The 27,564-nt window shown below is 36.8% G+C and overlaps 1 protein-coding gene across 1 annotated transcript in view; it reads right to left on the reverse strand.

The window, feature by feature from the left end:
* Nucleotides 1–14,823: 14,823 nt before the first annotated feature.
* UPL7 (ubiquitin-protein ligase 7) overlaps nucleotides 14,824–27,564 on the reverse strand; it is a 198,627-nt gene continuing 185,886 nt past the window's right edge. The window contains exons 9-14 of the mRNA XM_089814262.1: nucleotides 21,887–22,057; nucleotides 21,677–21,769; nucleotides 20,174–20,281; nucleotides 17,064–17,180; nucleotides 15,964–16,053; nucleotides 14,824–15,386 (exon numbers count right to left, since the gene is read on the reverse strand). Of these exons, the coding sequence (XP_089670388.1) occupies nucleotides 15,303–15,386; nucleotides 15,964–16,053; nucleotides 17,064–17,180; nucleotides 20,174–20,281; nucleotides 21,677–21,769; nucleotides 21,887–22,057 (663 nt within the window). The 3' untranslated portion in view covers nucleotides 14,824–15,302. The remainder of the gene's footprint in view (nucleotides 15,387–15,963; nucleotides 16,054–17,063; nucleotides 17,181–20,173; nucleotides 20,282–21,676; nucleotides 21,770–21,886; nucleotides 22,058–27,564) is intronic.

Below are 27,564 nucleotides of genomic sequence, written 5' to 3' on the forward strand. Positions count from 1 at the left end.
GAGAGATTGATGTCAGAGGGAGTTCACACTAAGAGATGGAGTTCTCATGGATGAGAATTAGAATGAAACTAAGGATATTAGCCTTACTTTTATTTTGATCTAAAATTTCATTGTATTATGACATGTTGTGTTGTCATCAATTACAAAGACGAAGATTGTTGAAAATAATTGATCAACTGTATATTGTCTTTGATATTACACAAAATGTCATATCTTTACTAGTCAGTGTCTGTCAAGTTCACTCGGGCGATGAAGACAGTTTCCAGTGTCTTCTAAGCATTCCAATGTAAACCAGGTTTAGAAGATAGTGTCTACCGAGTTCATTCGGGCACCAATGAGAAGTTCGCAAAAGTTCAGTGTTAATTGAGCTCACTCATTTAACAAAGGAAAGTTGGCATGGAACTAACGTTAACCAAGCTCACTTAGTTACCAAAGGAAGTTTAGAAAGTTACAATGTTAACTGAGTTCACTTGGTTAACACAAGAAAATCATTTTCAAAGTTAGTGCCTACTGAGCTAGGTCAACTAACGAAGGATTTTCTTAAATCAACATATTTAGTTTAATGAATTTATTTGTTAAGTCTAATAGACTTAAGGGATGAATATTGAATATTTGTAAGTGTATTCAAGCCGACTTGATAAGGCAAAAGATATAAGGTCAAGTTGTGGATTGAATATGAGAAGCATGGGATTGAAAAGATAAACCAAGGAAGCAAATTTGAAGGATAACAGAGTATCTTGAGTTGATCGAGCTACAAAGTTTTATCTGATCAAGCAGGATCAAGTATTCAAGCCAGAACAAAGATCTGAAATAAGCAATTAGGTTGTATCATTGTTACTCTCTAATAATTTTAGTAGTGTATCAAATCTATTAATATAGTTAGCTTAACAACTATTTGTCAAATCCTCTAACAAGGTGGCATTTCTAAATTGAAGTGTCTAAAGGCCTCTAACAAGGCCACTCCTAACAGGTTGATTAAATCCTTTAACAAGGTCACACCTAACAGTGTGTTTTGTAACCTTTAATAGGGTTGGCTCTAAATAGGGCTCACTTCAAAAAAGTGAAAAATAGTAACTAGTTGCAATTGGCATTTTTTCCCAAATTGGGTTTCCACGTTAACTCCCAGTATCACTTGTGTTCATGCTATTTCTTTTGTGTATGTAACTAAGCTAATTAAGGTTAATCATACTTAATATCTTAAGATCTACATCTTCACTATTTGCTGAGTTACAGTTGATATTTCAGTACTTGTCGAGTCATAGTAAATTATTAGTGTTAAATGAGTGCCTTTGTGTTAACCGAGTTACAACTGTATTTTCAGTATTAGCAAAGTTTGATTTTGTTTTATATTGACATCTAAGGGATCTTAGATTTATTTTTGTGGTAACTGATTCACCCCTCCCCTCTCAGTTACTCTTATATTTCCAACAATGTATTTGATGAAATCAGTTGTTAAGTTACAACTTGAAGGAAAATGTACGCATTTATGTTGTTAGTATTCAATAAATAAAATATATATAGTTGCAAATTTGTATGGTAAAAGAATGTGAAAATTTATTTTCTATCGAATTTAATTAAGGCATAGTTGCAGACTCGTTTATTGAAGTCTTAGTTGTTAAAATCTTGGAATCCTTTGTATGCACAAAAGTAATGATTTTGTTTTAAGGTACAAAAATATTGAAATCTCTTTGAGAAATATTAGTGAATGTTTATTGAGAGTGAGAAAAAGAAATATCTAAGTTCTTGAAAACTTAAGGTATAGGATGCAAGTATGCCTTAAGTGAATATATAGATTGTAAAGAAAATGCATTGGATAACTATGATTTTATTTTAGGAATTTTTTTTTTTTTTTAAATGGGTGCATTTCAAGTACAAAATTGTGGGTAGGATGGTTTTGTCTTCAACTCAAATTTAGTCCTTATTAATCTACTCAAATAATTTAATTTACTGAAGCCTTCAAGCAAACAATATTGAGAATGATACAAACACCCACTCACCAATTGAAACACACGGTTAAACAATCTTACTTTCTCCTTTGACACATCTTCCCAATTTTTTTGCATTACATTCTAGCCAAGGTTTAAGTCAAGCTTCAACTTAATTAATTTTGTAATAAAATATTATATTTTTTGTTGTAAAAATCTCAATATTTTCCTACACAAAATACCATACACTAAAGCCCAACCACTACACCAAATGACTCACCTCCACAACAACAAATTCTGCAAATTTGCCTTTGATAAAACTTTGATAAACAATTTATAGCTTTGAGAATGACAAACCCTTTTTGTAGATATGTTTCATAGGTTGACAGATTCGATGTTTTGATACGATTCTTAATGTCCCTTGTCAGGATCTTACATATTTTTGTTTAGATTTATGGATGGAACTTTTGCAAACCAATTCTATATATATGATATTTGTTCTTGTATATCTTTTTGGGTGATTGATATTTCTTTATATACCTTGATATGAGAAAAAATGTGTCTATTCATTATATTATTTGTTAATATTAATTTTTTTTTTGGAAAAGTGGTAAGCCACTTATTATATTAATAAATAACACTAGGTTAAGGTTCTTGAGGGAAAGAACCAACAAGAAAGCCCTCAATCCCTACCAGTACAAAAATTACATAATTTGTAGTTCCTAGATGGGCCCAATATAATGGAAAGCAAGGGAGAGAAGCCATTATCAAAGCTAGAAAGCCCATATCAGATGAGCTACAATCAACGTATCAAAGCTTCTATTAACCAATCCAACCAATAGTCGAACAATTCATTAACTATAATGAGAACTTAACGTGACTATCCATAGAGACGTTAGAGTGTAACCAAAACTAGCAACCAATAACATTGAGTCATGATTGGCACCATGTTGAACCTACAAAGAAGCATAGTCTATGCATTCAGTATGACAACCCATGTATGGTAATCTTGAAGTTGAGCCGATCGACATAATAATACTCATAGAGGAGTGTAAGAAAGTACCATACCAGAAGCAAATGGGAAAGGAGGGCACCATCAGAAGCTGCCACAAGGAACCAAAAAAGTTCATGGAACAACCAAACTCTGGTGGGACATCATGTGTATTATAAGATCCTTATCACAAGCAACCCACATGAAGAGAAGACACATCTAAGCATTTCTCAACTGGCAAAACATGCACTATATTGGCAACACGAGACAACTTCTACAAATGTTTAAAAATCTGGTTGACGTAGGCACAAAACAAGGTACCCAAAAATTAGATCTAACAGGGATTTCTCTGGCGCCTCATGACAAAAACTGGCAATGTCTACACTTCCATTGGGATCACATGGCACCCATTTTCATCCTCATCCAGTTTCAGATTGGAGAATGTTGTCGCTAAACTGGCAACATTAAAATAAGATAATATTAATGTCCAACAAGAGGTCACAACATGGGTCTATGGGATTGGGAGCTTACAACCAAGAAGATAGCATCAAAAGGAACACCAAATAGTGTTGACAAAAGAGCAAGCACTAACCTAAAATAGAAGATGGAGAAGAGAGCAAGAGTCACCTCAAACATGATTAAGGTTTAGGGATCCTTCCTCAAAGGGAAGAAGGATAACAATGAATGAGATTGATGGGGGCGACCAAGGGCTATGTTCTGTCATTGAGTGTTGCAAGAGGAGTGTCACTGGCAAAGAGGAACACTACAGGGTTTCACTGATTTGGACTGGTTGGTGTCAGGGAAACTATACGGTTTCTTTATACCTTAGACATGAGATAAGGGTGAGAAGAAGGTCGTGATAAGTTGTACCAGGGTCTAACCCTTGGGGAGAGATAGTTGCAAAGTGTGGTCACAAAGCTATATGGATCCACAAAGATAGAGTGCAAGGCAACACTGATCTGTGTACTTGAAGAAGTCCGAGAGGGATTTGCACTCTCTAAAAAAATATATAATCTCCCTTTGATCTCGTAGTATATGAGGCATTTAAAAAGGAAACGGGTCTTAGATTCTGCCTCTGCCATGGTACAAAGTCTACAAACCCTATCCTCTTTATCGATATGGTGGTCAATTTGAATTCGAAGTCAGTGAGAACTCACCCTGAAGGAGCCAAGGTAGATACGTAGGGCATGGGTCCACTATCTATGTAAGTAGTCCAAGCGCCAAATGATCCTGTCTCGAATATCCAAGAAGTGTTCGACATAGAATGCCATCCTCAAGCATAAACCCCCGAAGGATCAACCTAGGTCTGGATAATATACTGTCTGTAGATGTCCAGTCTAACATATCTGTTCAACTCCTATCAAGAGGGGAGGAGGTGAGCTAGAGCATCTAGTGAAAATTGGTAGGGAGGGAGACGATTGATGTCTATCTTGACTAATCTCAATAGGATAGTAGCCCGAGTGTACCAACAACGAACCCTAGAGGTTGGATTAGAGTCTTAATAGCAACTGAAGAGTAGTATGCCAAGTGAGGGTATATGTGTTGTCCTTCAGTAGAGTCTGCAAAGCCATGAAGGTAATCAAGGAACTAGATCAGGTAAAAAATGACCGCCAGTCTAAAAGGGTGGGCACCAAACTCAACCAAAATAACACTGTTGGGGGTGGATCTCTAGCATCTAGTAATCTGACGGAGGAGCAAAATTTAAATTCACTCAATTGAGGCCCAATCTGAGTCTAAAAGGGAAGGCCCTTACACCACCGAACCAGAGAGCACTGTGGGTTTGACTAAGGAATCCAGGAGGGATAACTTAGTTGAAGTGTCCTAGAAGTGATGTGTAAAGCACTACGTCTCAAGCATGGCAAGGGAACCCAACGCTTTACAAATTTGAGGCTAAATGGTTGGTCACAAGCTAGAATGGGCCCCAAAAAAACTTAACCCCAAGGTATGTGTAAGATGAAGCAATCTCAACTTCTCGACCCTGGAAGTGGACATGGAGATGTGAGGTCTTCAGACCGTTGAAGACCTTAACATGGGTCTTCTCAAGGTTCATAACCGTTGAAGACCTTAACATGGGTCTTCTCAAGGTTCATAACCGTCTCAAGTCACAAAAAGATGCAAGTCTATCAAGGAGCCTTTGAAGCCCCTCACGAGAAGAAGCTAAAAGAGCCACATAATCAGCAAAAAGGAGGACAGAGATAAGTACCTAGTGTAGATGGCAGTCGTCACCTGAGGAAGATGAGTCACTGAGAAAGGTCTTGAGCTCATCAATATAGATCGCGAACAAGGTGGGTGAGAGTGGGCAACCCTACTTCACCCCAATTGTGCTTTGGATAGGATTAGAGAGGCCTTTAGGGATCTTGAGTCTACCAACCATCTTCTCATATAACCTCATGATTGATGTCAATAAGATCTCAGGAATACCAATATCCCTAAGCCTCTAAAAAAGGGCTGCATGGGAGATGGAGTCAAAATCCTTACAAAATTCCACAAAACAGCACCAAACTTTTGTCTTGCGGTGGCGGGCCTCCTCGATAATAGCTTGCAGTGTGAAATTATGGTCCATGGTCTGGTAGTCTGCCTGAAAACCTGCTTGACTCTTGGCCCTGCACCCTCTCATGTCAAGCTCTCTAGATAAAATGGTATTCAAAGATGTGGCATAGAGTTTGTCAAAGGTATGCCCGATCATGATGGTCCTGTAGTTGTCGGGGTTTGAAACCAACCCAGACTTATGGATCAGGTGGATAGTGTGCATCGACTAAGAGTCCGATAACCCAGTACAAACTACTATGTTAATATTGTTATTATTATTTATTATTAATATTAATATTAATACAAATCAATTTATATTACAATTATCAATATTTTATGTAATAATGTTTAATTCTCATATTTTAATATTAATAAGTACACAGTATTATAATATGATTATAATAAATTATAACTATACCATTAGTAATATCATATTATTATTATTTATCTATTTTTAGTTATATGGATCTTATTTTGATGGGGAATATCACAAATGGTAAGGATACCCTTTTTAGGGTTCCACATACTTGTCTTCACCATGATGCTTGTATCTTGTAAATGATGAGTCAATTCTCTCACTTCCCTCCTAATGCTGGCAAGTACAAGGCTATCAATGTATGTATGTCTCGTACATCCCACACTGGCATTTTCCATTGTACAAGGTACGGTCTTCCTCCTCCTAATTATACTATAACTATTCGTTCTCCCACCCATGAATGGTTTCTTGTTTTTTGTCACTCATAAGATACATACATATGATTGGCTAGGCCTACCACTCATATGGCATCTACTTGTGTATTCATTGTTGGTAGGTTGTATGACTTCTCATCCTCCATTGTCTCATACATTGTTCCTTGTATGCACAGAGCATGGTGGGTATTGTTTTATACTTGTATGGGGTGTACAAGAATGTTGGCACAGAACTTCTCCACTTTTACAAATTGCACCCATACAGAGACATCTTATTTCTTTGGTGCCTTCACCCTGTCCTTCATCAAGTTGTAGCTTTATACTTACCTTTTTCTCAGAATGCTCCTTCATACGACACATACAACTATCTTATGTACCCTTGTATGGTGCCTTCTTGGTACAATTCCTTATGGAAATATTTTCTCTTAACTCATCCCAATAACTTTTTTCTTGCCATGGGGGGTTTTGTAATCTCTTTTTAGGGTTACAGTGTAGGACCTTAATTGCAGTCTATAGTTCCTTTTCCCCTCTACTTCCATTCTTTCTTCACTCAATATAAAATTTTCCTCTTTTTCTTCCCATTTTAATTGTTCCAACTCTAACTGTACTTACATAAAAATTTATGGGAGACCTTGTACCTCTTAAGTTGTCTTTGTTCTTTTTCAAAAGTGGTGTTGTTACTTATTTGCACATTCTCCATGCATACTGTCTATTAATTTGCTTACCCTTCCATTTTCTTTTTCTATTTTGAAATTCTTGGTAATTTTTTCCTTATTTTTGTGTTTCCTTTTTAAGCCTCTTTTTTCCTTATCTCGAACCTTTACCTCTAATGCATATTGCCATATATAATTGTCTGGAGGTGTCTTATAACATTCGTTCTCACAACATATCCCTAGACATTCTAGATCAAACAATTTATCCACTAGAGGGGTGAGTCCCATTCCCTTAAAACTTCCATCTATATATCTACTTGATATTTTTGGTACCGAATTATGTCCTCTCCTTACATTGTTGGAGGCTCTGTTGGGTTGGGTATTAACCCTCCATAGGGCGTTTGGTTTTTGTTGAAGCATGATGCTTCTCTCCATTCCTTGGTGCATTTTAAAATTATATCATCCACATAAGCATCTCCATGGCAGATAAATAGATCATCTACCTTTACTACTACTTTTAGGCACGGTCCCAAGTTCACCTTGTACTCCACCAAGTTGATCCCTTACTCTAGGTCTCCCCCAAGAGTATCTTGATTAGTTGTTTGACTTTTCTTTTGTTCTTCTTTTGCTGCTTCGTTAGTGTCATACACAACAAACCCTTCTCTACTTCCTTCATTGACACTTTCAACCTCCAGTTCTCGTTTATTTTCATCTGAAGGGTAGATGGAACAAATAAAACATTACATATTTGTGCACTTTGGGGACTGCCGCCTATTCAACATGTTTTCTTACGAGTTGTTCCTCAGGAGCTACTATTGGCTTGATCCTCTTTGTATCTAGTCTATAAGGTTCTTGAGTTATTATAGGGTCTTCCTCTATCTTCTTTCTTGTGGCCAATGGTCCAGTCACCTTCAGTTGCATACCCTTCATGTTGATCAAATTGTGTATGCCTTCATTTTTTGGTAGACTTTTAGCTTGGACCAATTTACAAGCTCTTTAATAAGTTAGCCTCCAAGTGTTTCAAGTTTTACAACCTCATTATCATGCACTTTTCTTATTTTATAGGGTCTTTGCTAATGATCTTTAAACTCCTCCAGTTTGATTTTGTTATGACCATTGTATTTTAGAACTAATTGCCTTGGCCGAAAGTTCATCCGGTGAAGATGTTTCTCATGCCAAATATTTCTCTGTGGTTAGGCTATATTTGTTGCCCATTGTGGTGTCATCCTCCTTTCCTCTAGTTTGACCACCCTTAGGCTAGGCATGGTGCATTCTACTAGTACTACAACCTCTTGATTGTACATTAACTAGAACATCACATGCCTCGTTGCTACTTTGTAAATTGTCTAGTAAGCCCAAAGTACTGTAGGGAGCCTCTCTTCCTAATCTTCAACCTCTACTCCACGTCTTCTACACTATTGAGATCAATATTTCTTTAGTGGCATTTTCTTGTCCATTGGTTTAGGGATAGTATAGGCTCGACAAGTTGTGGAATATGTGGATCTCCGTAGTCATGTTCGAGATTACTTGGTTTACAAAATGTACTCCCCGAACACTTGAGATGGATAAAGGGGTTCCAAATCTTCTCACAATCTACATGTAAAGAAAACAAGTCGTGATTGTTCAATATTTTCTAAAAGTGCTCTTGCCTCTGCCCTCTTAGTTTATCCCCATCTCTCGAACAACTCTTGGGGTTGTGAATGAAATAATGGAAAAGATTCCCTCTTAAGGGGTTTTCCTTTTCACTGACAATGTCATACCCCAATACCCAACATCTATCTGTAATGTTGTCCACCATAGACCAAATAACAAGACTTTTCAAGTAGTAGCATCAGGCCCCACGTGTTCACTTGTGAGGCCCTCACGCGACTCGTAGTATGCTAGGGATCCCCTCTTCTAGGACACACCTACGGAGTACATGGTCGAGTCCCATCTTGTAGAGTAATCCTTGGATGAGTTGGAATGTCTTGCTTTTTAATGTCAATTTCCTTTGCTCACTTGGTGGCCTTCTAAGAGGAAATGGGGCCGTAAAGCGGTACCTGCCAATATGTTCATACTACAAGAGTAGATTGGCCATCTAAAATGGGCGAGTGTTTAGAATGTCCTCATTCACCATTTATGTTGGCTCACTTGATTTTTTTTTGGTTAATTGATTTGTCATAACATGGCTCTTACTTGACTGTACAATGATAATAAAGGTGAATTCTTGGAGTAGAGGTAGCCACCTGTTTACTCTCCCTTGTGGTTGGCTTATTTACTGAGTACATTAAGGCTTGATGGTCTACACAAAAAGTGAAGGGTGTGTCTTAAAGATAATGTTGGAATTTTTGTACCTCATAGATCATACCTAGTCTTCCATGTTTGTAGTGTTGTGGTTCCTTTTAGCTTTTGACAATAACCAGCTGGAAAAGTACATTGGATGATTCAACCACCTTGCACCTTCTTGGCCCAAGGTGGCCCAATGGCATAGTTGGAGGCATCCATGTGTACATTGAATTCTTTGTCCCAATTCGGGGTATTTCCAAAATTTGTGCACTTAATAGCCTTCACTTGAGTTCTTTAAATGAAATTACTTGTTTTGTTCCCCATGTAAATGGTTCACCCTTCCTTGTGAGTTTCTCTAGTGGTAAGGGAATATTTGCAAACCCCTTGATAAATTGATGATAGTATCCTGCACGGCCTAGACATGACTTGACCCCTGTTACATCTCCTAGGTCTCCTATTTCAATAATAACTTTTCTTTTATCCGAGTCAGTCTTCAACCCCTCGCAAACAATACAATTGAGCAATTTGCTTTGTGGAACCATGAAGCAACATTTCTTTGAATTGAGTGCCAGATGTGCCCTTTACCACTGCTCCATGCATTCACACAATATTGTAAGGTGTACTTCCTTCCCATTGTATATTGATAGTCATCCAATAATGCCTTGAAATTTCTAATGAGCATTAATCAAAGATGTGGAATATAATCTTGTGGAAAGTAGCAAGAGCATTGCATAAGCCAAATGACATCCTATTAGAAGCATACACTCAATCTTCTACCACAAAAGTCATATATAATTTATATTCCTCCCCAATACTGATTTGGTTATAGCCCAAAAAACCATCCATGAATGAGTATGTCTCATTCCCAACCACCTTGTCCAATATGCTATCAATGAATGGGATCGAGAATAGATCTTTAATTGTGATTGCATTGAGACACCAAAAGTCTACGCAAATCTTGATATGGTTGGCTTCCTTTTTGAGTGAAATGATGATTTGTGGTTTCAATTTGCTTGTTTGTACTTCAAAAATAATTCCAACGTCCAATGTCTTTGCAATTTCTTCATGTACCTTGACGACATAGTTTTTATTCAGATGGCATGGCCTCTTCCATACTAGCCTTGCTCCTGGGACTAGGGGTATTTTGTGTTTACACAATTCTAATGGCACACTCATCAAGTCTTTGTATGTCCAAGCAACTACATCTTTTTATTTTGGAAAGATTTTATGTCACTACCTTCAATATGAGGTCCCGATCACCCCCCACCAAGATTACCTTCAATTCTCCTCTTTTTCTGAGTTTATTTTTCCTATACTTGGTTCCTTGCATTTCACTTCCTCACCCTTCCCAAATTGATGGGTATGAGTGTCATCCACACTAGCTACCCCTTATACTCCTTATATTTTGTCCCCCTCTATTTTTGTAATTTCCAACATGTGGCAACTAGGTAGGAAAACCTCAAAATCATCCCCTGATAGCAGAACAACTCATTAAGGGATCTAGTTTCATCTTCTGAAGCAACTTCCTAATCTTAGGATGCCCTCGTCATCCATCCATTCATTCTCGTTGTACTCCCCCTCCTGTGATTCAGAGTCAGATGCCAACTTGTCTTACTATTCAGCTTCTGAGGTCAATGATGTGTTTATTCCCTCCGCTCACAATGGATAATGTACTCTTTTTCTAGTTATGGTTGGCTTTTGTTGTGTTGAGCCAACCTCTATCAAAGAGGGTTTCGTACCCCTTCTTCTCTAGTGTAATGACCTCAAAGTCAAGTAAAAAATGTTGTGTTCCCACGATCACTTTTTGCACCATGAGTGTCCCAAGTGGCTTTATGCCATGTTGGTGCACTCCTACCAAATGGAATATTGGTGTCCAAAGTGTTAGTTTTCCCAGTGCCTTACATGTCTCTTTCAAGAGTACATTTACTCTAGATTCTCCATCCACAATGGTATCGGTGAGTGTCCTATGATCTCCATTTCTACTACAATAGGCATCCTTTCTATCCCAAGCGTAAGGAGCATTGGGTTGACGTGAAAGAGGTCCTCTTGGGCTTTTCTCCTCGCGCCTTTGCCATATGTTCTTGTCCCTCCCTTGGTTACCATCGGTGTCTTCAATGTTAAAGATTGCCATTTTAATTACGAAACTGTTCCCAACAAATCTATTACCTATACCAGTACAATGACCTGCAACATTTGTTTTATGAAATTAGCCTAAGATGCTGACTAAGTTAGGGTACTTGTGCCTTGTGGGTTTGTCTATGTTCTTTTTCCATTGCAATTTGTGTTTCCCTTTAGCCTTTCCTTCTTCGTGTGGATCTAGGTATGTGGCTTTCTTTTGGGACCTAAGATTGCCAAAACTTACTCTGCGATTTGATACTGCTATCATGTTCACAACCTTTCCCTTGGGATAGTCAATATCTTCATGGTTCCCCAACCTAGACCATTTGTACAACATACCTCTGCCACCTTGATTGCTTTGACATTCTTGTATGAAGTGGCTCTATTCACTGCATCTCCTACGTTGTATAATCAGTCACCCCTTTGTGTCACACTTAATGCAGCTTTGTGGTGTGTTGTTGTTGTTGCCTCAATGCCTACTGTGTCGATAACCTCCTAGGGAGGCATTCAAAGTTGTGGCTCTTGGCAATTTGGTAGATTGGGTGGTCTTCTTGGATATTAAGAGTACTTGGGTATTCCTTTCTTTTAAATTGTATGGGCACTCCTTCAGCGAGTGTCCCAATACTTGGTAGATATCACAAAATGATTTTTGGATACTTGGTAGATATCACAAAATGATTTTTGGGGGTAACTAGCTCTGGTATGCGCTTCATTCTTGCACTTCCTACACCATCTTTCCTTGCTTTCTTTTGTATCCTTTCCCACCGTCATTTCCTTCCTCATCCTTGGTGTATCATTGCAAAGTGCCTAGATCGTTTGTCACTCCCCATCGATGCCACCATCTGAGGTGTCATCATCACTAACCCTCATTTTCCCTCACGATGTCTTATTCTCACTTTCAATATCCATCGCCCTATCCCACACCTCCCTATGCAAAGATGGTGGTACCACCTTCATCTTCTTTCAAATAAATTGTGTCAACCCCTCTACGAACCATCTCTTCTTTAGACCATTTGTCAGTTGACTTTCCAATTTACTGATTAGTTTCTTCAACCTACGATGGTAGGCCCAAATTGCCTCATTCTTCCCTTGCCAGTTATTGTATATCTCTGCTAACACTACATCATCATCGTGAAGTAGCCTGAATTCTACTTCAAAACATTTTTTCAAAGCCTTCCATATTGCTTTATCCACTGCTAGAAAGTGTGTATACTAGTCAATTGCTATGCCCCTCAAGGTGGCAAGGAATTCTTTCAACCAATAGTCCTCATCCTCTTGTCCTTCTTCCAAAATGGTCACACAGGTTTTGCAATGGTACACAAGATTTTCTCACCATCAACACTAAATTTGGGTAGTTTATGCTTGTCCAAGGGGTTTTCCATTTTCCCTATATGATAAGTATGTTATTAGACTTTAGTGGGTTGGTTCCTCCTCCACATCCCTATGTGTCTTTTGTTGTGCGCGGTTCTTCTACCCCTCCACCTCTCACTCACGACTTGGTTGCCTCCTTCATAGTGGTGCCTATACAGTCCTCTCCTTGAAGTCTCTGGTTTCGTTCTCTCTATCCTTGTTTCCGATATAGCTAGGCTCCCTATTCTCCATAAGGTAATCTCAAAGAGATCCACAAAATCCCCTTCGAGTTCTTTTTCTTTGTCTCCTTCCTCTGAGTACATAGATGTTTTTGATGATGTGGAGTTGCTCTCCTCACCATTTCTCTCTTGCCTCCACACTATTCTCTAGAAGGGTAATTCTCCTATACTATCCTCCCACTCCCAATGGGTAGATGTTTGGATGTTCTAACTTTGGGTGGCGAGGATGAAGGTGTTTTCTGCCTCTTGTTGCAATTGTTGTCATCTTTGTATCTGCTCATGGATTCTAAGTGATCTCCATAGGAAAATTTTTACTTCCGTCTTGGTTCATGCTTCCATCTTAGTATGCCTTCTGTCTTTGTTTGGCAAGAGGGGCATTAGCTTTTGGACTTACCGGTGGCATGACATCTACTGATGTCTTGGGGTTCCTCCTCCCTTCACTTCCAATCTACTTACTGTTGTAGTATTTGTTGTATGCATTGTTATGTTACTATTGCTTCTTGTTGCCTTTCAATTTCCACCAATGCATATGACAGTAACTGCGGAAGGCTTCCCAAGAGATTATACATTGCCTCGTTCACCATGAGTTCGACACAGAGCGTATCAGCGGGGAGAGCCCTCTACTCTGCCTCCTGCAATAGGTACTTGTTTGTTGCTACATCCTATGCTTGAATGAGGTCCTATGTCAATTGATTCTCCCTAGTTACTTCCTCCTCCTCGATGTTAGTATCAATTATTAATACTTTTTGGTTGAAAGTACGACCCATTATGCCTCCATTCTTCCACCTGTCCTTGTTCCAACCCCCACATTCAAACTTTAGGCAATGGTGCCAAAAATGTTATATGCCATAGTAATCATTTAGTAATGTTATACAGCAAAATCTATTAATGACAAAAGGACAATACAGTAGTAAACACACAACACATTGGAATGGCAGAATATTATTTTCATTGATTTTACCAAAGTCTTACATAAGCATAATCCCCCACAGTCTTGGTAATCCTTTACATATAGTAGTCCCGGTTGGTTAAGAATACCAACCGTTGCAACCCTTTGGTACAACTAACTTATTATAATCCCGTACTAACAAGTATTAATCTACTAACAATTATTAATGGCCTAAAAAGCTCAAGGCATGGCCAAGACCATGAAAGACAGAGCTGGTCGGAAACAAATGTGATGTCTTTAATGTATTTGTGCTTGCATATACAATGCAGATACAAGTCCAAAAAGCATAAGTGGCTTAAGAGGTGGACTGAAACATTAATCTTACAGGGTGTTGGGAGAACACTTGCTTGTCAGTGGGGATCCTCCTGATTCCCAACAACTAGCTAACAAGACATTTCAAGGCACGGTCAAGACCATGAGATGTGGAGCTTCTAGGAAACAAAAAGAATTATCCTGGTGCAAGACAGGTTTCTTTCCCCCCTCCAGGCAGCCTTCTCTCCTGTATGTGGGTGGGCCCCCCGATATGAGGAATTTCTAAGAATTGCATCAGTTGTCTAACACTCATCCCTTAAAAAAATTGAGAACAAGAGGTGTTACAGAAATTAGAGCAAAATAATGCACAGATTAATCAGCTTCCTTACCTGGTGAAGCAGATATTCCTATGCAGAAGTGCCTGACCTGACAAGTGAGATAATCATCTTGCTGGCTTAATTACTGCAGTCAGTTTGTTTGTTGATTTTTCTTGCTATACTTTGTTGCATAGTTTTTTGTCCCTATGGAAATTTTCTTGCTTGGTATTTCTCAATATTTTCCCAATATAAATTCTGGATTACCACATGCACTTTTTAATTGTAAGCTTTATGATTTCTTTATGATTTCATCCAAGTGCAAACCAGTTGCATATAAATAGATCATAGACATATGAATAAAATATCTGATAATCAGGAAAACATATAGCATGAATTTTACAAAATTCTTCGCTTCTATTTTGCATTGCTGCAAGATAAATATATATAATCACAAATCACACTGCCATAGGTCTCATCAATTTCTGCTTTTCCAAACATGAAAACATGTAAAGTTGGCAAACAGCTTTTCTATGATACTTAATCCCTTGTTTAAAGCCAAACTTCTGTGTATGCTTTTAATAAATTTGTAGAAACATTCGTGACAGTTGACTTGTCTCACATAGCAATACAAAAAGACCCATATCATATATACTGCTTCACTTATTAATAAGTATAGTCAAATTAGACATTTTTAAAGTTAACCTATGCACTCAACTCTAAAGCAGTCAAAAACACCCTAGTTAGCCATCACTGACAAAATAACAGTTTGCAAGAACAATAGATGAATGATACAGCCACTGTCAGTGTGGCATGTGGGCAAAATTACATTACAAACAAAATATACAAAATTACATGCGGAGGACATCAATCATTCCATCATAGCATGATCCTGTACAATTTGATTGCTCAGTGGAAAGCATTGACAAGGTTGCTTAAATAGCATCAATTTCCAGTACAATGAGTCACCATGCGAAACTTGGTACTGCAACATGGCAGAAAGCCAAATGAAAATCTTGTTGATTGCTTAAGAGAGCTCAAATCCTGCATTTGCTTGAATGGCATACAGTAGCTTGTTCCGTAATGTGCTTAGCCGTTTATACGTTGGAAGCTGCCAATTTTAGAAAATTCATATACGAGCTAAATGCAGTCAGTTTCTCCAATTGTTGAAAAAGAAAAAAGATGCAGCAGTCAAATCAAAATAACTTCACCTCTGTTTGTCATTAAATTATTTGAGGTGAAAAATAGGAAAAAAAATGGTGAGAAACCAAAAGCTTGAAATCAATATCTTGCATTCAATGCACAACCAAGTAACTGTAATCTTGTGAGTTTCAAACAAATTTATCTAGAATTGGCAGACAAAGCTACCATTACAAATTCAAATTCCAGACAGGAATACAACAGGGAAATGTGTGCCTTTATCCTTTTAGGTGCTTCAAAAGGTCCATAGTCAAATGTGATACAATTCCCAAGGAATCGTTGAGGTCCTAATTTTCCTGTGGACGAATTCAAAGTTTCAGACTGCTAAATTTCACACAGAATTTAACTGGGTGGGCATTGGGATTTAGCTGTTGAAAAGTTGGTTGGAAAATGCTGCTAATTACCAACCAGACCAATAATATTTATTACTGGTCAACAAAATTTTTTGGAAAGAAACAAAAAGCTTTAGCAGAGATCATGGTACAAACCTTTAATGTATTGTAACAGGTTGAGGCGGATGGAAGTCGTTCGACATCCTGTCCTCCAATCATTGCCCAAACTGGCGTATCACATACAACCTGTATAAAGTTATAAACACATCATAGCTGAAAGTCCTTCTAAGAATATTGAATACTTGAATTCTTGCAAATAAAAGTAGAATTTTGTGGACCAGAACTATAGGTATAGAAAAAAAAAAGATATGTTCCTATCCAAAAATATGTTTTAGCTAGATAATTAAAGTATCCCAAATATCTTCAGAAATTGACAAAAGAAGAAAAAGGGATAGATATTTTAATCTAGAAGTAAGCTCAAATGGTAGGAAAATCAAGAACTCACAAATTTATTTCAATCTCAAATACTGAAATGGCAGAAAAATGATTGTTTCAAGAATGGAAATGTTCTGAAACAAGAATACGTTAGAAAACAACCACACACACTTCTCAAACTAGAAATGTTATGTCTAGATATACTTTGGGGCCTTCAGTACATGTCAAATAATACAAGATAGCCAATTTTTGTTTTCTTGTTTCTTTCCCAAACATTGAAGCATAAACAAAATTCTGAAACCAGTTGAAAACATAATTCAAAAGAAGACAAGAAGACAAGAAAATAGAAAAGGAACTTAAGCACAGGAGTCAAATCTTTCCCACTTCTTTTGCAATTAGCATGTCCCTAATTTAGAGAGTAATGCTTTATAATTACTATTTTTTCCCAAATCACACATTATTATAAGTTTAAAAACAATCATTGACGAACCAAGCTACCCAAAATGTCTAATAGAAAATGAAAAATATAACTAAAAAAGAAAAACAATACATAGGAAAATAAAGTCTGCAAACAAGCAGCCGGTACACCATTCTGCTACTGAATTCTTTCTCTGATTTAGATATTCTATTTCTTTCTAGCTTATATGATCTCTCCCAAATTTCAAGTTTGCAAAGTTTGATTATAATTTGAGAAACCACTTGTATTATGCACTATCATACCATTTCCAAATTTAGGTAATATGGTTTTCAAACAAAGCACTTTTAAAATAGTCTATCAGCAGCTCTTGATTCAAGATTACAGTGGAAGACTGCTAACTCACCATATGGATGGTGAATGGCGGTTGTAGATGCTTGAAACCTAATAGTGGGGCACGGGAGCAGCTTGTCACAAACTTTAAAAGCATAGAACGCTCTCCTGGTTCTAATCCATTGACCACCTGGACCATCATTTAAAATACTCATAGATGAATATTAAAATACATACAAGGCAAACTCTATTTACTGAGTCTAAAAATAATAGTTAGTCAGAAGGATTTAGTATGAGCAAAATAACACTCTATTGATCAGATTTTACTGTCATCTGCCCAAATAGAAACACAGATGATTAACTGCTATAAATTACTATATTTGAGTTTCCAATGCAACAACTCCATCCAAGTTAAAATATACACTTCAGGAGGAAAAGTCCTTTATAGACCATACCTATCTCGTTCCTTAAGAGATAAGGGAAGTGACTAAAGAAATAACACAAAGTAGAAAATTTTACATATACTATACCAAGACATTTTCTTAAGAACATCTTTTTTCTCTGACAGAGATGACCATGATCCATTCAAATATAAGATGATCAGACATCACACTCATCTAAAAATAAGAAATATAGAGAACCACATTTTCTTAAGAACATCTTTTTTCTCTGACAGATGACCATGATCCATTCAAATATAAGATGATCAGACATCACACTCATCTAAAAATAAGAAATATAGAGAACCAACAAAAGTCTAAATGCTATTTTTCTCTTCAGGGATATGACATGTGGACATGTTTCTAGGATAGCAACCCAGATTTCAGGAATGTTGAATCATCATTCACGATCACCCGAGTGAATTCAAGATCTGATAATATCCACAAACAAAAACTATCCAAGGCTAAAGAATCCAATGGGACAGCTATAAGAAAAGCATGGCACTTCAGTTGGCCTCTATGCTAAAATCCCAACAGGTTTGTGAGGGCTGAGAGAATACTGCATACATGTCTGGTTCCATATCAGAAGCTGCAGATGACGATAACTACAAGTCCCATGGAAATGTTGACACAACATAGGCAATGCAGGTACAAAACCTGGAAAATCCTAACCATAGTTAAAAAATCAGACAGTAATAATTCAATTGACCCAAAAAAGTTCAAAACCTTGGATATAGGGAAAAATCAAGGAAAAACTCAGCAATAACACAGCAAATCTTGTAGAAATTTAAAAACAAAAAATTGTAAATGTATTTTTCAAAAACATGCATATCACTGAACTTGTAATAAAGAGCTTATTTCTTGATACCAAATGCCTGCAAACACCACTGTTCCAACAACTTTACTCAAGAAACCAGACTCTAAAATGAAGTGTAATGATGATTGTCAGTTAGAATAGACTCATGGAGCCATAGGCAAGTTCTAAATTGAAAGTCTGAGTTTTTGGTGAATGTTTACCAAACACTTAGCGATCACTTGCTGCCAAATTATACTGCAAGTAATATGCAAGCTATTTTGTCTCACAAGCTCTGCAAATCTATAGCAATATTTTCATCTATGATCCTAATAGCAGTGTGCTTAGGTAGATGCTGACTAACTAATCAATCACAATAGGTGGATCAACAATTTAGTCTATGGAGTCCAGTAATTATTGGTTGCAGCAAATACTATTGTCTAAGGCTAAGTTGCCTGGTCATTACATAATGAAAATCTAAACTACAATCGGAATTTTATTATTTAATATTCATATTCTTCTTCATCAGAAGCAGCAAAGTCAACATTTGGTTTAATTTCATTTGAACCACAATCAATTGGATTGCCACTCTCAGTAGCAGCAAAGTAGTTTTGCAGTAATTACTTGACCACAATACCCCCAAGATCCTTGAAAGACCAAAACAACTTCCAAAAGAGAATGGAATGAAAGATTGCTTCAACAATTCAAGATTGGTTGAATATCGATAATGGACACACAAGCATACTATATGTACATTGAAAGACCTTTCCTGTAAACAAAATTACACAGGCACAGATATGAGTGTCGTATGGGATAAAAATACTGCCAAATTTTCAGACCTCTTATTTGGATAGACCATTCATCAAAAGCACACACCTATATAGTTTGGTAGAATCATATGTTATTAAAAATATCAATATTCTTGGCATAGAAGAAAAAAGTGGTTTTACAAAAAAAAAAAACTAAAACAAATTTATGCATTTAGAGAATATATGAGTCATAATTCACACATTACAAAGAAGCTCCGCTATTTATTGATATATCTGATAAATTCCATACATGGAATAATAATAAAGATGGCAGTACATACTAGATTTGGGAGGAAAACATATCTTCAGTTTCTCATGAATAAAGGCTAATGGCAAGAGTGTACACAATGAGTCATACATGGCAAACTAAAACTTGTAGTGTACTTTAAAAATCAAATGGGGGTGGTCAAGGGGTAGAACCCCTTGCAGGCATCTAGAGGTAGCGCTCCCAGTGGGGTCAAGGGGCAAGACCCCTTGTGGGGTCAGGGGCAGCTCCCCTTTGCAAAGTCTGGGGGCAGCACCCAGCCACCAATACCAAATTAAGACCTTCAAAACCACATTGAACTCGATGGCACACAACATTTTTTTGACTACATCCACATATGGCCTTCTCAGCAACAAAGAAACTTAGAAAACAGGCAAAGAAAACAAAAAAATGAGCGTTAATTCTGTTTTCCCATTTTCAGTAAGTGCCCAAAGTCCTCCATCGGGACTCACGAGTCCTGATACAAAACTCACGCGAGTCCTTCACAAAAATTTGCAAGTCATTGTTTGGACTCCCCAAGACTCATCTCGTGAGTCCATGGCAAGTCGATTCAGCAAGCCACGAGACTTGCAAGTCATGGAAAGTCCATGGTGAGTCCCACGAGTCTTCAAACTATGGTCCCAACAAAGAATCCCAAATTATCAAATCAAGGCTCCAATGCCTAATATTAAATAACAGTTCAGTAAGATACATTAAGTCATTCAAATAAAAACTATTGAGTGATGCAATTGCTATCTAGAAAACTAAAGAATGATTCTGAAACATAAGCAATATCATATGTCATACCTACCCAGAAATAGCACCAAAAGAAGATTGATCGTTCATTCAATGCATAAGCCAAGGGAAATCAAGCTTCTACTTTGTCATGCGACTCACCTCCCAAAATAATTTCACAGTTCGACTGCTCTCAGAATAGCCACCTGAATACCTGGTATTGCTTTTCAAGTCATCAACATCAAAATCGTGCTCTCCTCCAGAAAGCAGCTGCACAAGCAAATTCAAAGATTTAAGTAAAGAATATGAAATGTCAATGCAGGAAAAGAAATACACAAGAAACAAAATAGAATCCTTGCATTCAAAATGAATATATATGGACAAGTGAATATATATGACTATGTATATATTGTGTGTGTGTGTGTGAGTGTGTGTGTGTGTGTGTGTGTGTGTGTGTGAGAGAGAGAGAGAGAGAGAGAGAGAGAGAGAGAGAGAGAGAGATTTCAGGTCATCAACATCAAAACAATGCTTTTACCAAGAAAGCAACTATACAAGCATTTTCAGAGATTACATAAATGAAATGAATCAATGTGGACACAGAAATGGACAAGAAAGGGAATAGGATCCTTCTGTTCAGAATGAATACGAAAGAAACGATGCCATGTGCACAAATAAGTTGGTTTGTACTTTTGATGGACGGGTATTTCTTTCACAAAGGTGGGAAAATATGGAAACATTAACAGAATAGACCTCTCCTGCCCTCTCCCTTCTTCCTCTTTGTGTGTGTGTGTGTCTGCGTGCGCGCGCATGTATGTGCGTGTGCGTGAGTGTGTGCGTGCGTGTGCGTGTGCGTGTGTGTGTGTACATTCAAGAATTACTTAAAAATCAATCGATGATGTGAACAGAGAAATAGACAAACAACAAGAATTAGTATGAATGCAATGATACCACACATTTAAATATTTGGATGGATGAGTTTTCTTATCACATAGAAGAAAGACGGGATTTTTTTCTTTAAAATTTGCACCTTCGAATTAGTATGAATGCAATGATACCACAGATTTAAATATTTGGATGGATGAGTTTTCTTATCACATAGAAGAAAGATGGGATTTTTTTCTTTGAAATGTGCACCTTCAAATGCACATGCATGGACACACAAACTATGTCAATCTACAAAGAGCTATCACATGAATTGACATTTTGTAAGCAGAGGAAGAGAGTCAAGCATCATGTAATGTAATAAGAGCTGCAGTGTAACCTAGCTATGCTAATTTCATCCAGAGAAACTTGTATTAAAAATGCAAGATTCCAAAAAGTATGTTAGACATGTCAAATCAAGTTTTCAAACACAAAGATATCCTGAGCCCTCAAACTGCACCTTGGCATGCACATAACAGGTTTTGAGTCCACCACAATCATAAATCACCGATTATGCAAATTTGCAACACTAGATTGCAGGCAACAATTTGAGACTACCAGCTTCTGAGGTCAGGCTTCAGAAGATTTATATATCATAAATATAACAATGTCGGGGATGACAAAATTCAAAGTCAGTAAAGATCAAATTCTTCAAAAGCTAAATGTTTCTTCACTGATTAAATTTTGTTAAGAAAAAATAATCTAGAGCATTCTTACCAACTTATCTAATAGAGTAAGTCCTACCTGGTTGAACTCCCGTGCATTGAATAAGCATAGCCAAGAAGGTGAAATAAGGTCCGACAATCCTCTATTAAATGCATTTATCAATGGCTGGATCTGCAAATCAATTATATTATAATTATATCAATGAAATAATATGAAAACTACAGTAGTCTAGATGATGACTACATGTTTGATCAGACAAATATGAATACCATAGGAAACCAGGAGTACCTGCCGATTAAGCTTATAGTCCGCCATCGCATGTATGTACTGTAATCTATTCTCAAGTGTAACAGGCATATTTGAGCCACCTGGTCTAAGCTCAATCACAATTCGTTTTCCAAAAATATCCTCCATTACAGTAAAATCTAAAGCAAGGTCTTTGACATCCCCTTCATAATGCTTAAGGACAAAACAAAATTCAAGATATAGTTGTTAGTCAGTACTTGAAAGAATGCACAATAAACACATTTGAAAGATTTGGAGAACACCTATCCTTATGGTATCAGAGAACAGATCTGTCATTAAGTGAGAGAGATGCCTACAGTTAGAGAACAAGTGGATATTTTGGCATGCCAAGGATGCAGAAGCTCAAATTGCAATGAGATAAATGCGGATGTAAAGAACTGACACAAAAAACAATCAGTAAACACAGGATAATAACCAAAACATGTTCCAAAGTTTCACATATGGCCAAAAGTTAAGTTCTTCCAAAGGTCAATTTTAGAACACAACAAATTCAGCATCCATTTCGATAATAATCTCTTGACCCAGCAATAGAGAAATCACTATCTTCTGTGGGTGACAATAATTAAAACTCAACTCTATGATCAAGTAGTTGAAAAATTAATCCAAATTCAAAAGAGATGCATATCGTGTGGTGCTTTACTCTAGATCCGAGTTTTGTGATAATTTGCACAGAATGAAATGCAAGTAATGACACCTTCTTGTTAGAAAGCAAAGTCCACCAAGATAACTAAGAAAGGGGGGGGGGGGGGAAGGGGAGGCGGAGGGGGAGGGGGAGGGAGGCGGGGGTGAATCAGTTAGGAGACAATGAAATACATTCAATACATATCAGTCCTTGTTAGGAGACTTTGACTCCCTGTGAGGAGATTCTAACCTTGTTAGGAGTTGTGCCAACCCTGTTAGAAGTTCTAGAAGGTAGAAGGACCCAATATCCAAACAACTTCAAGGGCAAGACCACCAAACTCACTGTCCAACTGGTCTTTGTATTATTCCTTCCAAAATAATAGAAATGCAATTGGTCTCAACAACCCGAACTCTTGCTCTATCCTCTTACCATGTCAATACCACACCAAAAAACTTCTCAAATCTCAATACCATATCTCCAACTTCGCATCACAATGATACCTTTGATCACTTACTCGCATTTACCAATCTTCATAAATTCAATACAATTTACTTACTTCCATTGCATATTCATCACCAGGAAAATAACTTTCCTTTGTACCAAGTCCTCAAAACAATTCATTGAGTTGGCCTTGAGGCTCTCCCAATAGGATCTCATTAAAAAAACACACCATATTATATCTTTCTAATAATTACAAAACACTGTCGGCTCACAGTCTTCACAACTTCTCATACGTGCGACCTCAGGCTTCGTGCACTTGCTGACATCATCATTAGGTTGTTTTCTATCTCTGTCTAACTTCGCTCATCCAGATTCTATTCCTGTTAGGAGATATAATCTGAACACCAAAAACCACTTCTTAGGTACTGTGTCTGCAAACTGTGTTCTGTAAATCACAAATAATTGCTACTAGTCTTCGACTTTTTGCACATGCTCATAGCCAAGTCATTAGGACACACTGTAGAACATGTCCTCAAATCCGCATAACCTCATCTTCAATATACGATCCATACAACCTCAATCTCTATCTGCTACTCTGCCAATCTTCTTAGTATGTTGACATCAATGACAAATAGTCATGATTGCAACACACAATCATGTTGTCAATGTCTCCAATGTTCCAACAATGCTTAAATACTCCCCCATAGGGATATCATCAACATTCATGCTAACAATCTCCCCCTTTGGCATTGATGGCAACATAGATGAAAAACATCTAAGTTCCAAGAATACCAAATCCATCTCTGTTGTTGCTGTTGCTCTCATTTTTCAAATCCTCTTCATCAATCAAATCCGAACTCTGAGGAACAATTGCTGCTCCCCTATTGATAAACTTCTCCCCCATTCTGTATACTCGTCTATCTCTCCTATTAACACTAATCTTTTCTTCATAAATCTCCCCCATTCATAGGAGATAGTTTCATATGCATTCACTTCTTCCCTATTCATTGTTCATAGGATATGTTTTTCATGCACCACTTTTCCCCCATTTCCATCAATAACAAAGGCATCCTTATGTCAATCAGCTACTCAATGTCTTCAACCAACTACCAAGAGTCCTCTATGACTCTACTCAATCACAAATACTCCCCCATAGAGGAAGCATCAATATTCAATCCAGATAGACAGTAGTGCTCTGTACCACTGGACTAATGCAATTTTTGTATCATCTACTCTAAAGTAGGCAAGGGCATAACCCCAAGCATACCTCACAAATACTCAAATGTATCCTTAGGCAAAGGATTCATAAAAACATCTGCAATCTGCTCCTTTGTATTAACATACTCTAAGCCGATCTCTTTCTCTACAACTTTCTCTCTCAAGACATGATACTTAATCAATAAGTGCTTTGTCTTAGAATATAACACATGATTCTTAGACATACTTACTATACTTGTGTTATCACAATGTATGATAATGGGTTCTAAAAACTCTATCCTGATGTCCTTCAGCATTTGTTTCATCCACATGATTTGATTGCAATTGTTTGTTGCTGCTACATACTCTTCTTCTGCTATACTTTGTGAAATACAATCTTGTTTCTTGCTTAGCCAAAAAACTAATCTTCCTCCAAGGAAAAATGCTTCAACACTTGTACTCTTTCTGTCATCGACACTGCCTGCCCAATCCACATTAGTATATGCACATAGAGTAAAGTCATTTTATCTATCATAACACAACCCAAAATCAAGTGTACCCTTCAAATATTTGAATATTCTCTTTACTACTGCATATTGTGATTGCTTAGGATCAGCTTGAGATCTTGCTACTATACCAACTACATTTGCTATATCTGGTCTTGTGTGAGTTAGATATTGCAAACCTCCAATTATGGATCTGTACTTCTTCTGCTCAACCGTAGGTGTCTCATCTTTGCTAAATAACTTCTGACTAGTTATCATAGGTGTACCAACAGGCTTACAACTTTTCAAGCCAAATCTCTTTAAGAAGTCTTTCAAATACTTAGTTTGTGATAGGAAAATACCATCATTGTTCTGCACAATCTATAAACCCAAGAAATACTTCATCTCACCAATCATGCTCATCTCAAATTCATTCTTCATTTCATCAGCAAATTTGTCACTTGCTTCATTATCCAGAGATTATATCATCCACAAGTATCACAATAATCAACAAACGATTATCAATTTCTTTAAAATACAGATTGATATCTCCAGTACCTTAAACAAATCCCAATTTTGCCAAATGCTTAACCAACCTTGCATACCAGGTGTTAGGTGCTTGCTTTAGTCCATACATTACTTTCTTCAACTTGCATACCATATCTCCTTCTTTTGTCAAAGGAAATCTTTCAGGTTGCTCTATTACATCCCAATTTTTGACCTAGTTTGAAATATAGCCGTTGAGGTTCGCATAAAGTTAGATGGCAGTTTAATTTGATATAATCTGGTGAAATGGTAAGATGGTTGGTCGTTATGATTTCAAGTGAAGATGACATGTTAGTTGATCGTTAATTGCGAATTCATGTAATTAAGATGAAAGGTTAACTATTATGATTATTTATGATAAAATAATTTATAATTTAATTACGGAGAAATTCCTTGCAAAAAGCAGTCGAAGGGGTGGAAGCATTGTTAAAAAAGAATTCGGTAGGGCATCATCATTACTAGGCAGACTGGTAGAGGACCTAGCGATTTGAAACAGGGTACATCTGTGAAACCGCATGAGTTATTTAAATAAATAATTTGATTAAAATAATTGGATTAAAATATATAAAGTATCCTAAAAGATTTTAATTTACCTTTCATCATATTATTTTAATTAATATTTAATTACGTGCATTTAAATATAAAAATGATTTAGCGCCATTATAATTTAATAATTAATAACATGATGTTGCTTGTACATATAAGAATTTAATAATTATAATAACATTTGATTATTATAATTCTGAGTCATAATCTTTCAATTCTTTTATGTTTTCCTTGTTAATTGATTAAATGCTTGGAAATTTGAATCAACTATAATCTTCCAACTTATGTTCTTGTTTTTAATTGATTTACATTGAATTAATATTTGGAATCAAATGGTTACCTTGGGAATGCGAATAGCTTCTTTATAACTGTTGGGTAGCCGTAAGTTCGGCTCAAATTTATATTTGGAACCTTTAATGTGTATCGACATTAAAAACCTTGTAATCGGCTTTCTTTTCATGCAAAAGTTTTCATCAATTTCCTTGCTTAGTTTACTGTGTCATTAACACCCGAATCTGATATTACTTGCATCACTCACCAATGGAAACCAAAAGGGTCTGGCTCGTATCTTAATTATGGAACCATCAAACATTACTCGGCGTTCAACCTGCAACATCGTTCACTATGGAATTCATAGCAAAGCGGCAAGTTTAAGACAACCGAAAGTCTTTTCTGACTGCTGTGACAAAGTGTGTCACGTAAGGGTTGTTTTAACATTTCTTTATTTACCTTTTCTAAATGCCGAGTCGGCTTAAAGTTAAGACAATACAAGTTCTTTGATTCCAGTAACCTTGCAAGTTGTCGTTTTTCTTTCATGATTAAGATACGAACTGTGTTCAAATGAGTTTGCTTTTTCCAAGTCTGTCTTTGTTTATATACTAGTGTTAGACGAAAACCAAAGCTGGTTTCAATCCTTTTAGATTAATGTAATCCTCTGAAATCAGTCAACTGCCCTATGCAAGGTTATAGAAATGGTTTATATTCATGATTGCTATTCTTTTAGAATCCGAATACTTCCAAATTTGATATGACATTGAAATTATAGAGTCGGTTTTCTTATTCTTTCTTATATATATATATATATATGTCCAAATTTGTAGAGTTACTTTGAATTATCTTGAATCCATGATAAGAAAGTATATCAACCTAGTTTAGAATCAGATACATCCTGAAATATATTTAACTGAGGATGAGGTATTGAAACTAGAACACCAAGGAATTCACCAGGCGAAGATGCCAATATGTGGTGAAGACATTGTAAAATATCGTTGTGATCTTAAATCTGATAACATCTAGGAATCACCGGCTTGGAGGCCTAAATAGGGTGAGGAGGTGAAGAGAACCGCCAAAATGAGGTTGACATCAGTATTCATAGAATAATACATAAAACATTTCTATAGCTTATGCATATTTCACTCAGGAAGAATGTTGTCAATTTTGAGATCTTTAAAGAATATAATCACAGAATGTGAAAAAATGATTGTGTGTAATCTTCTTGATTAATTGTTAGAGCCGTCTTTTCTGAGAATTTCGAATCCCTAGGACTCACCCGGTTGTGTAGCCAAGAAGATGGGTGATGAAGTTGAATCAGTACCAGTTATGACATTTCAATATTTATCATTTAATATGAATTAATTAATAGCTCATACATATTCCTGTTATGGTGATCTCCTGCTACCAAGTCGTATGGCATGTTATATATCTTGATGCCCAGTGAACGGTAAGATGTTCTCTATCCATTTCGGGTAGGGAGGGCCTTTCTCGTTAGAGATCGTGTGGGGATATGTTGTGGTCCGAAGTTGGGTGGTTAAGCCCCTAACAAT

Source organism: Cupressus sempervirens, chromosome 2 (genome assembly GCF_028749045.1).
Source record: "Cupressus sempervirens isolate cs-2001-9-10 chromosome 2, ASM2874904v1, whole genome shotgun sequence".
Lineage (NCBI taxonomy): Eukaryota > Viridiplantae > Streptophyta > Pinopsida > Cupressales > Cupressaceae > Cupressus > Cupressus sempervirens.